This window comes from Siniperca chuatsi, linkage group LG2 (genome assembly GCF_020085105.1).
Source record: "Siniperca chuatsi isolate FFG_IHB_CAS linkage group LG2, ASM2008510v1, whole genome shotgun sequence".
Taxonomy (NCBI): domain Eukaryota; kingdom Metazoa; phylum Chordata; class Actinopteri; order Centrarchiformes; family Sinipercidae; genus Siniperca; species Siniperca chuatsi.
This window is the reverse complement of record NC_058043.1, coordinates 8,074,667-8,087,557: the sequence shown is the minus strand read 5'-3', so window position 1 is coordinate 8,087,557 and position 12,891 is coordinate 8,074,667. Positions and strand designations below refer to the sequence as shown.

Here is a 12,891-nt window from a genome sequence, read left to right as displayed (position 1 = left end):
GGAGGGAAAGAGGAGATATTCAAATTTTGAAAAGATTTCAGCATCACAACTTGTTATTCTGCATAAACTGATTCATTTGTCCAGAAATTAGTGTATAGCAGTCCAAACTGGTACAAAGTCTAAGAAGAAATCTTGGAATCAGTAGCTTTTTTTAAGATTAAAGGAAAAATATCCATGTATTTATATTGGCAACCCAACCAAAGACATGATGTGAACAGTTTGACATGGCTAAACTAATCTTATGCCGAAGATGGATTGCATTTCACAGGCTAGTTTTTGCATGGCAGTGTGAAGCACTATCTTTCCACCGCCCACACACTAACCAAGGGGTATTTTTAAATACTGGTGTCATGGCGTCACATAGAGCTTGCAAAGCATATGGCCAGGGAAGATGATGGCCGATTTCTGGGATTTGCTCCAAAAGTGACAGTTGGCGTCCTACGTCACCACCTTTGATTAGGGCAGCATGCAGTGTGATGGACATAACACACCCTCTCTCTCTCAGGGTGAGGGCCTCACAGGAAAATGAGCCACGGTCCCATGAGACCGTCACCTAAGACCCTCACTTCTTCAGTTTGCAAGAAGGAACTGTTATCACTTCAGGAGGGTTCAGAGAACAAACATGCCCTCCAGAAAAACAACTGCGCACCCTGCATCAGGTGTGCTTTAATACCAAACCAAGACATCAACAGGTCTGCCCAGCTGCACAGCAGACTTAAGCAGTTGAAGGGAACCTGTCACATTAGCTGGGTGACTGGTTTTGTTGAAAAAGAGAAGCTGGAGAGGCATGACTGACTGCTGGATCGCTCTATCGTGGTGAATCTGGCACTGTGTAATGTCTTTCACGGATAGACTAGGTGACCCAAAGCAGGGAGATAAGACAAATTGATGAATGTGGAACTGAGCTGCAAGTGAACACAGATACAAACAACATACTAGGTACACATAACAAATCTATATTTGCATGGACAGACAGACACACACACACACACACACACACATTTACATACAAATAACCATACACACACACAATCCCCCGAAATACACACACAGACACGCACATGCATACACACAGATCACAGCCGCCTTCCTGAAACTGAGCATCTGCTCTTTGATTATCACGGTCTGGTAAAGCAATGACTTGGAGATGTGAGGAAGCCTGGATCTCTTCTCACTGCTGCACTGTATATGAAATGAGAATTCCACCACTTGTCTAATGATGTTGAATAACAAACACCTTAGCTCATCGAAATCCAAAGCAAAAAACTTCCTTTAATTAAGATGCACTGTCTTCACGAATACACACCAGGAGTACAGAATAGACCAGCCCCATGATCTCATAGAGGTGTAGCACTTTTTTTTGGACTCCCAAGGCGCCAGCTTCAGGTCCATTTGTATGGCGAGCACGAAGCCATTCATGAATATTCATGAAGTGTAACGCAACATTGGTAGATTGTCAGACTGTCACTCCGTCTCATGTGGCAATATTAAATCTCTGAAAGATTTATTACTTATGGGCACTGCAAAGACCTCCTTTTCATTTCCTGACCAAACACACCTGAGAGAACCAAGAGAGTGTGTGTATATACAGTAAGACAGATCCTGAGTGCAATTATCCAGTTATAGCTGCATAATATAATTGTATATGGTATGTAAGTGACATGAATTCTTGGATGATCTACAGTCACATTCACTTAGACTTAAACACTGCTCAAATGCTCTAAACATCTGTGTGCCGTTTTGTCTATATAGCCTAATCAAATTTCTTTTGTACATAACCTTCACCCTGAATCACAACCCTATTACTTTTTTTATACTATTTCATTCCAAGATAGATCAAGCCCCAAGCAGGTCTGTTGCTTTGAATTTCAAGTGTGCTCTAATTAGAATCAACAAACGCACATTTTCTGTTCTCTTTTCTTTAGGTGGTGGGAAAAAAAACCGAAAGTCTGGTGATGCTCCCTCCATCTCTTTAAAAGAACAAAGGTAGTGATAAATTAATGACTTCAAACACAGCAGAGAGAAAGGCTTGTCAAAATATTAGCGCCTTTGACATTTAGCAAGAGTTTCACAGGGTCTATTCCCCTCAGGGTGTGTCATCTGTTTTATCATCAACATGCGAAACAAGCAAAGAGCTGTTAGAATCTTTACTGCAATATTTTGTCTGGAGAAGACAGCTCATGCCATTATACCTTCAACTGATACTGCTGTCTCCGTCTTGCATGTGATGTACCATATTTCTATCCACTTGGGATATGACGGTGACAGTTATTACATTTTAAAAGACAATTTTGTGGTATGAGATATTCCCATTTGGAAAAAAGTGACAATACCAATTGCGACAATTGGTTTTTAAGTAAGGGCCAAAGGGCTTTTTTAGAGACATTGCATTCTCTCTTCTGCTTAGACATGATAAAATGGTTTAAAGAATAAGGCTGGCAATATTTCATATTTTTCTTAATATCAACAAATTCCATGACAAGACCAAAACCAAAAATAAAATGATCTTACTAACAAGTAGTGTGTAAAACTATTAAAAACACATTAACGAGCCACACCATTGTACTTAGTGAAATGGTCCTTTATTACTATGAACACGGTCACTGTAGTTTATTTTGAGTCAATCCCACATACACCGTCCTGCTGCCACAAATACCCACTAATGCACCAAATGTGTTTTAATACTCAGCTGAAAACAGTCCCCAGCAAATGCACAATTTATCTTGTTTGAGTAATGTTTGCTTAAAGTGCCCAGCTGTTTTAAAAAATGAATCAGCCTTTCTTAAAAATTAAACTATATATGTGTGAACTGTTTTTAAAGATTGATGTCTTTGGAACCAGTGTCAAAGACAGGGTAGGGTTTTGATCTTTTCATGGGATTTGTTGACAATAAGAAACATATAGAATAATGCCAGCCTTTTCCTTTCAGCTGTTCTGCACAAGATCTTTATCTAAAAAGTACACTCCTCTTGTCTGAACTGAAAACTGATTGATTCAAAAGGTACAACAGAAAGGAGTGTCCCTTCCTCACTAATTGAGACCCTGTAGATTCACCCTATTTACCTAGATATGTATATGGATTCTGGCAAGAAATCTTCTTGGAAAGTGGAGAACTGAAATGAACCCAAAATCAAGAACTTTTTTTCCCCCTCAAGCAACAATTTGTGAGTGCACCATCAAATGAATGCTGCAGTAATGGATAGTTCAACCTGCTGCAATAAGATTATCTGTCATCATCCAAGTTCAGATCCAAGGAGTCCTCAGTGTCATAAGATGTCCAATGCTGTTTTTAAATTCCAAAACATCAAGCTGCTACTTAGGACAAACAAGGTAAGCAAGCTTTACTGTTTAGTATTGACTTATATCAAAAAAATGTACTGATTGTGTTTTGGATTATGTATGTCAAGTCTTCACAGATCTTCCTTTATAACAATGGACCACAGTTAAGGCAAGAAAAAGCTGCGGCGTACCTTGTTTATGGGAGATTTTGAATCCCTACTTGTCACTTCTAGATGATAATGACAGTTTCAATACATCGACTCAGAGTGACTGCAGCTGCTCACCAGCATAGTAAGAGGGATACTTTTAATTAGATGAAAGGTGGTGATGTGAGATAAAATACTGACAGCTAGACACAATGCAGCAAGCAAACATATACGAGCCACAGTCTCCTCATTCAGTCTCTTTCTGCCTTCAACCATTGCTAGCATCTCATGGAAGATAATGTCTCTGTTTATCATGCTAGGATTGCGTGGCTTGTCTCCAGGAGGACCATGCCAACGTATTGCCTTTGAAGTGTTAATTGGATGAGCTGGAAGCCATCTTTGTTTTTAGATTGAGAAAAAAAAATGAGTTTGTGTGTCTCTCTTGGATCACACACCAGTAAAACGTGTTAACTTTTCTCTTAAAAGTATGACTCCTGTTTTCAGAATTAAGTATCTGCATCCCTACATCTTCTGCTTTGATAGTTTGCAGATGAACAAACAAATAATTCCACTGCCATAGTGTTTCTCTCCATGAAATAAAGTCCTGAATTTTAGAGGCTATCCTTCTGTTTAAAAAATGAGACTGAAGAGCTTAAGGGAGGTGCTCATTGAAGTTCGAAGAAGGGCAGCATCTCTGAGATTGTCTTTCCAATGATATAACATTGGTCAGTGTGTCTAAATTCTCATTTGACTTCTGTAATTCAGGTTGACTTTTTCAATAACGGTATTGAGTTAACTCAATCTAGCAACAGACAGCTCGATGAATTGCCCTGTCAGTCACTTGGAGCCTTGCACTTGCGCGCTAAACTTGCAATCTGCTCAGCTGTAACACAATTAAGCGGCATCAAATGAAAATCAGTGTTCTTCTGAGTACATTTGCAAAGGAGACATAAGGGGGGCCAGTCGGTTGCCAACTGCGGCAAGGGGATACAAGGAGACAGCAGGAGATTAAAAGGGAGAAGAAATGAGAAAAGGGTCTGTGAGTGTCTAGGTGTGTTTTGGGAGGAGTGGGAGGAGGAATAGAGGACAGATGAGAAAAGGTGGAGGAAATGAGAATAGCATACAAAAACAACGAGTTAGCCTGCATCCTACTCACCGAGAGTGATCTCTGTCTGCATGGGCATGGACAGTGCTGGGTGCTTGACTTCGCAGCTGAACAGGGCATCGTTATCCAGCTGAGGGTTGAGAGTCCAGGTGAGTCGGGCCTGTACCACCACAGAGCCGTCGCTCTGGGGAATGTGAGTGTGGCTGAAGTAGTAGAGAGGGTCTGTGCTGTGAACCCATCGGGGGAATTCCCGGCTCACCACCGTCTCTGGGATGACCTCTGTCGCAGGGCTGGGCTCGTGGGCCTGCTGGCCCTGAGTGTGGACACGCTGGGGGCTCTCTGTATACAGACGTGCCGACCGCCCTTCGGGGTCCAGAAGGGAGAGGGAACGCTGTAGTTTAGTGTCATCGAGGTCCCTGCTGATGAGAGGCCTGGCTCCTCTCACCCCTGCTGAGCCGCCTCCCTGCTCGTTGGTGGAGGATTGAGTGTAGGAGATCACTTCTATCAGCTCACCATCACGCTTGAAGTACACCTTAGACAGAACAACGAGTATTCAAATAGATTGAAAAGTGGATAGAGAGGAGAAAAAAAGAGTGAACAAGAGATGGAAAGACATATTTTATTACACTTATATTTTTTACTGAACTCTTGCAGAAAAAAACAACAACAGTGCACAACATTGTTATAATAACACCTCAAACATTTGGCCTATTTTATTTACACATCCAGCAGACACAGAGACACATTAGCATTCATTTGAAGTCCTGTTTCTGGCCACCTGGCAAATGTAAGTCCAATATTCACTCTTCTTTTAGCTCTGTTATAGTATCTACCAACTCCTGAGGAAAATATGTGGCTCTTCAGAAGCTAAATGCTCCACTATGTTCACCAACTAGTTGTTTACTTTGTCTGCCTCCCTTTTGGTGCTGGGTAGGTAGCATATAGTGGGTTTAATATAACTTTTTCAGCTGAAAACAGCTCCCTGCTGCTGGAAATGGGCTTGATGGAAGCAATGAGAGCGAACCAAAACAGTAAAGTTGTTGACCGTAAAACTAAAACAAGCTGTGGGGAACTGCTGAGTTTGGTGATAATTCTAAGTTTTGTCACTAGGAGCAACATCTTTCACATTACACATTTTGCCCAGTGTTCAGTGAATTTCCTGACGGAGAATTTATGTTCCCATTTCAGCATATAACCTTGAGATATTGGCATTGAAATAAGTTTGTATAGACACTACCTGTGGTGTTGCTATTTTGCAAACAGATTTGCTTTCTTTTTTTGTTAAAAGAAAATTTTATCCGCAGCTCTGTTGGGGACCTTTGGTCATTTGAATTCAATTTGCCAAAGATCAAAGAGTCACTACTATATTTTAAACACTGCATTTCACTGCATTGTTTGAGGTTTTTGAGAGGAGATGGTTGAAGCTTTGATATGGTGCCACCTGTAGTGCTGATGCCTGAAGTGGGTAAACAGCAATTTTTTACATTCACAAAAGGGATCAAATCTACAATCCTTGGACCACAATACAGCTTTACAAAATGTGGCCCTTTATATGAAAAATGATTCACCTTTAAAGTGACAATACGTATTTCTTCCTCAACACAGTTCAATTCATATCAACAGTAAATAAAACTATGACAAACTTTAGTGTTCAGTACTGATACTAATACTTCCACTAATACTTGTTTAAATTCCACAGTGAAATATCATTCAAAATGTATTTACAAATGAAGAGTTTTATCATCTATTTATTTTTTATTTATTTATTTTAAATAAACAAAGCCTGGCTGATGGTTTGTAAGCATTATGAGTTTCATTCAATTTAACCTTTATTTTAGCAACTTTATTTTAAAACATTGATAAATGGGGTCTGTGTGGGACCCCGTGTTGATGAGGTTATGTCTGCAACATCATAATATTATAAGCTGTGATGTGCTGCTGGGTTGTATCATAGTGTTTATAGCCAACTCTAAAAATGTTCTAATGCCTGCCATCAGAGCAGGCTGATGCACATCCACATGGGGCTAGGTGGCCTTGCTCAAAGGCGTTCAGCAGTACTGGTTGTTGTCAGTACCATGGATACAGAATTTTTGTTTTAAACTTCTCGTTCTCCTAACCAACCTGCTGCTCCTACCTATGAGCCTGGAATTACCCTACAGAGGTAGGTTTCAAAAAAGCTTTTCTTTTAAACTTTAAGACAAATACTCTGCCATGATTAATATTTTGTTTAACATGGTTACCCCACATAAAAAAAAAAAAACTCTGAAAAGGAGTTAGCATATTTTATTTGTTTATGTTGTTTGTTAGCTTGTTAACTTTTAACTGGCAGTGGCTGACACAGTGTTAGTGGTTGGGAAACATATAATAATATCTGCTATGATGTTACAAATTGTTATTACGTAATATTAGTAGATGGTGGAAGGAGGCTCCAGGGTCCGGTTTACATCCAAAAATTGCACAGTCTATCATGTTTGCTGTCAAAACTTTCACTACACTAACTTAGTGCAAACTCTCGCTCTCCATACTGACAAGTCTGCTCTGGGCTGGACGTTTCAGGTTTCTTTGCCGGTGGCATTGTGATTGGCTTTCAAATTTATGACGTCCCAAATCTAGCTTGCCCGTTGTCTGTTTGAATCTCAGATTTTAGGTTGACTTAAGTGTACAGACATCTCCCCCTTCAGTAGAGGAATGTGAAAACACTCTCTAGTGACAAACTTTGCACAAATACAAGTCATTAAAGTCAAGGTTTGACATTTTAGGGGACATAAACACAAGAAAAACACATTTTTGAGTGGAGGGGTACTTTAATTAGATATTGCATTAAAATCAGATTTGAGGTGGATGTTTTCTTTTATCCATCCAGTCTATCATGTCTGATAATAAATGGCCCTTGTTGGAGAAATTCTGAAATCACATTAGTGCAATGTGTTGTTAAAAGATGACTAATGACTACTCCTACAAGTACAACCTTAGTTTTTAATTAGTGGGCACACACATACAAGATATTGTTTTAAAAAAATTTTAAAATAAAATGCTCCTCCAAAGGGTAAGTGTAGCTAAGGTTCACTGCACACACAAGTGTAAGCTATTACACTCCACACCGCCTAATATTTCAAATTAGCTAAGGGGCAGGTAAGGTGTAGGTTGTGTCAGATATTCTTATACACTTCCACTTCCCTGGAAACCTGCCCATTGGTAAGATAATACACTTGAGCTCGTTCATTATGTCCTAACCATAAAAACAAACAGTTCTTCATATATGGCATTTATTTTTACATCTATGGCATCTACTTGTGAACCTTTGGTAGTATTCAGTCCTCTAAATGTATGAATCATTACATGTGTATTGATTATAGCCCAGCATAGCATATAAAGCTAATTTACAAATTAAATTCCACAGATTAACACATTTTCCTCTGTTAAATTTTACCATGTGGGAGCATTCAATACCCATCACCCTTTATCTGCGTTTACCTAATGTACTCTGTAGAGCCAGAGCTTAAAATCCAATAGCGCAAAGGGAAGTAGAAACATCAACCTCAGACCCACAATGACCCCATTGCGTCTGCTGCTAACTCCTACAGCTACTCGACAACTTGCAAAGGTTTTTCACTGTGTATTGAAACACCTCATTAATTATCACAGCAGGTGGAGGGAGAGCAGCGTGGATTAGAACGATCCATGCACCTGTTCTGTGGCTTTTTGTTGGACAAAATGGTGTGGGTTCACAATAACACCTGTGTTGGCTATGGATTGGTATAATAGGGAATTAATTCCATAAGCCGATAACTGATTTGTTTCTGTAAACATTAACAGACAAGTTAATTTATGGGCATAAAATAAATATTGATTAAACATCTACCTGACTGAAAATGCAGTGCATGGAGCCGTGTGTTGCCTATTCTCTGAATGACTCAGAAATAATACCTTTATTGAGGTGTTTCCTTCAGCAAAATATAAAGCATCAGTTTACCTATTCATAGTGATCCCACCATGACTAAATATCTTTCTTTGCCACCTGTCTACTTGAGGTATAAGAAAAGGAATCAATTAATGTTTCATCAAAAACATGAATGAATGGGATAGCAGATATGTAGCTGCGGAGAGAGAGTGGAGTGTTATTTCTGTGTCATTATCCTGAAGTTCTGCTCCTTTTTTATTTCCCCTTTCATTACTAGGAAGCAGATCACATATAGCGTATGGATTTGGAAATACTGCAGACACAGATATAAATAGACATGTATAGAAATTAGGCTGTTAGAGGAGTTGAGTGAACTCAGTCATTTTACTTGCAGTTTGTAATGTAGTGTAATTTAGTGAATATCCTGTTAAGTGTCTTCCAGTCAGCTTTGATTATGATTTGTGACCACTCTTCCTGTTTGTCAAGGCGTTTTTTTCAGTGTTAAACACATGTCATCGTCATTTTGAGATTTGATACATTGCATATTTTTGCAGTGTTTGGGACTGATTCACCAGCAATGTAGGCAACTACTGTAAGATACAAGTGAATCATGTTAAAAAATGCCAATCAGCAGAATATGTTGGCTCTGGAGCTCTGACAATAAAAATTAGTTACTTTATTGTTGAATATATCAGGCTCAAAAATGTCAACTTGTAAGACACCATTTGATTAATTCCTAACAAATCGTGACTTGGGATTAAAACAATCTGAGTGGAATGCAGTTCTGCAAGGTCAAGATTTGACGTTTGACGTTTTGAATGCACTGGACAGCTTACAGCAGCCAGGGAAGAGAGAGACAATGTGACAAAGGTCCCTTGCTAGACTACATGTCATGTGCCCAAACAAAATGAGCCACCAGGACCTTGTATCTTTGTAAATATTAATATGAATCAATCCACAATTCATCTTAAAATCAAAACACAATTAAGGAGACACCTGTCATCACTGTAAACTTGGTCTGCATTCCTTTAAGCTACCTACTAATTTGGTAAAATCTCATTTCCCACATTTCCATGTTTGACAGGCAGAGATAACAGAAAACGCATCACTTCTTTCAGTACATTCAAATAGGAGAGCAAACACTGATTAATTTTCCACTAGTGATTATAAAGTTGTCAAAAAAACACTGAGTATGTCTCTCACTTTGATACATGTCTCCAATAAATAGTTGCATTTCCCAAGTGACATCGGCACTTTTGTTGGGCCTTTGATGGGATTATCTTGCATCCATTGTGTATTGATTAAAAGAAAGTTATTTTTTATGTCGTACAATAAAATAATTTTCTAACAGTATATTGTCACACAACAGACCAGTTCTTGTCCTTTAAGATGGCTTGAAATACTCCTTATACTACTCTTTTTTTTAATAAAACATGCATCTTTATTCTAACAAGCATGCAGCAGAAAGTGCAAAATGGCTATATTGTCTTTAATCAATGCATTGGCTTGTTAGGTAATACATTTTGCTGCTGTAGGACTTGGAAAGTAGTGCTTGCTCTCATGTAAAAGGGGATTTTTGAGTGTTTTTGGCATTGCTGTTGTATTGTTCTCTTACAGACAGTGTTACTGCACGGAATAAAGTGATTATCAATCACGCCTCTGTTATAAATCCCCAAATACTTCATAGTCCAATATGTGCAGACAATGAAACCAGAAACAAACCACTTACTTCATTCTGAAATGAATTAGCACAGAAAAAAAGAGAGATGTAATTCTAAGCAGTAGCTCACAATGCCATGGCAGTGGTAAAATTAAGCTGGGATGGCATGAGAAGGGTTTTGCATTTTTTCTGTGAATAGACAGGGATGAAAGCACCTGCACGCTGCACACTGCCAAGCTGCCCCCACCTCACCAACATCTCAAAACACCTTTTTGAAAATGCAACAATCATGCATTGGTCCATATACACCTTTATGTTGCTGCAATTAATCATGGCGGTGTCAAAAGGACAAGGCGGTAATTTTCATGGTGGCAGAATGATTCAATGAGAGAGCAGAAGCAAGAGAAAAGGGAAGAGAAAGAGGAGAAAGGCAGAGAGAAGGATCCTGGCCATGACTTAATCAGCTTTCCTTCTTATTATTAACTGTCATTATCTTTCTTCTTTTCAATCAGTGCTTGCTTGTGCTTTGAGGATGCTCTAATGAGTGGCACTGGGAAGCTATTATTGATATGTCACCAGCTTGCTTCAGTGACATCAGATGCCGACAGATCTTGAAATATAATATCAGACAATTTTAACACATGCAGTCCATTATATTCAGCTCTCTCAAAGCTGCACTAGGGGGATTTGGCATGTTGGGTGTATCCAAAAAGTGGTAGGAAGTAACAGCTTTTGAAAAAATATGAACTTCAAGACCCAGAATTTATGTTATGATGTAATACAAGTGAACTGCACACAGCATGATCATGTGTAAATACAGTATGGTGAATCTACTGTTTATAGTAAACTATAGGGATACAAAATAAACTGACATACTACTCTGCTGGGCCCCTATATGACCATAGCAGCATTGCATTTTATGATGCAAGGACGCCTGGATAAAACATGAGACACCTTATTATTTTAGTGGCATCCGCAGAGGATGGATTACATGAGTCTTTAAAGAACGCAGTCCATTAGACCACACCTTTCAATATAATTGTATTTATGCCTGGGCCATGGAAAATCCATGTTTCTCAAAATCGTACACACATCACATAAGGTCAAATCAGTGCACGTAGCAGCCTTGTCTACATTAGACAGAAAGTAAGCATAGCAACAATATGCTTTGTTGATGCTTTATGCTACATTAGAACCCCATTGTGATTATAGTATCTTTAAAAGTGTATGTTTTTTTTGTTTTTTTTGCCTTAACTATTCAGTAGTGAGTGATGTATTTGTCCCTCCAATGTCATTCTTTAGTTGACATGGAAGCTGTGGTAGCAGTTGCTACAGAAGCAGTTAACATGCTTATGTGGGGGAAAAAGCTGCCAATGAGCACAAGAGCAGACCTATTTGAATCTCTGACCAAATCAGAGATGTGTGCTGTGTTTCAGAGGTCTGGCCAGGCTACTGCTTTAGTCACATACCAAACAAATTTCAAGTACTTTCACCTGTTACACAACTTCCTTTGTAAGGAAAGAAAAAATGAAAAACCCTAACCATTTAACATTATTGGCTGTTCACATTTGCATGTTAATTTTTTATTCAATCCTAATGTGACATTTAAAGAAGCAATAAAAATAACATAATGAGCCAAAAGAAGGATGAGTAGGAGCCTTCTAAAACTGCCTTTAATATTAGTTTAACTAGATGAACTTCAACACTTTCAAATGTCTACAGTAAGTGTCAGATGTTATACTGGATGCCAGAAAGATGCTAAAGGATGTTGCATAGAAACAGGTATCACAACAAACACAAACCTCATTGCTTGTTTAAGATACAAGAAAATGTTGCATTAAATAAAGATGAAAGCACTCAAAGTTCTTCTATACAATGAGATAAAGTCAAGGCTGTGGTAACCATGTGCCTATGGGTTTGGTCACAGCAGTGCCAAGGGGGACTATAGGACTATAAAGGATGTCCGGTTGTTTAGTACTCAAAGCATAGAGTAAGAGATCTCAAGACTAATTTATCCTGTCTATAAAGCTCAGGTAGAGAAATGAGTGTAAAGCAGTTGTAAGGTTCCTATAGGTAGATGCAGATTTTTCGCTCTCCCCCACTCCCTCTCTCACACAATTTTAACATTGCTCATTCTTTTTATCTTTTTAAAAAATCTGTTAATTTATCAGTACTTATTTTTAAATATTAAAATACAAAAAGTAAAAATAAAAACCATCAATTATATGAAAATCTGATGATAAAAACAACATTTGCAGTGGCAACTCTGTGTAGCTTCACTAGTTGTTTTGTTTTAATTACTTGAAGGGATTCTGGCTGATCTTCAGCATAATCAGCAGGAGAGACAAAGTTAGCTGGTGAAAAAATGCATTTAGCAGCTAAAGAGCCAGATACTTTTCTCAGGAGTTGGTAGAGACCAAAAACAGAGCTAAAAGATAGTGGATATTGGAATTTCATCCTCCAGGTGGCCAGAAAGATGACTCCAAACAAATTATAATGTTGCTCCATAACTGCTGGATGTGTAAATAAGCAACTGTTTGCTAACAAGTTTGACATATCAACTTAAAAGGTGATATGTCCAATGTTGTGTTCACAACTTGTATCCGCTGCCACCAAGTGGCCAGAACATTGTTGCAGTTAGTGCAGGTTTAGAAATTATTTATGACTTTCTGTAAATGTATTTTAGTTTCACCGTTCACTCAATGTACCTTGTAAACCTCATTTTGATAAAGAATGGCCCGAGATATTATATGCTGTATGGCTGAAAATACGGTAGATACAGAATTTGTTCTAACCTAAA

At 38.6% G+C, this 12,891-nt stretch overlaps 1 protein-coding gene across 3 annotated transcripts in view; it reads right to left on the bottom strand.

The window, feature by feature from the left end:
* The window catches only part of igsf21a (immunoglobin superfamily, member 21a), a 163,465-nt gene that overhangs the window by 12,485 nt on the left and 138,089 nt on the right, over positions 1-12,891 (bottom strand). For all 3 annotated transcript variants that reach the window (XM_044168333.1, XM_044168324.1, XM_044168341.1), the window contains one exon: positions 4,582-5,062. In XM_044168333.1, the coding sequence (XP_044024268.1) occupies positions 4,582-5,062 (481 nt within the window). The remainder of the gene's footprint in view (positions 1-4,581; positions 5,063-12,891) is intronic.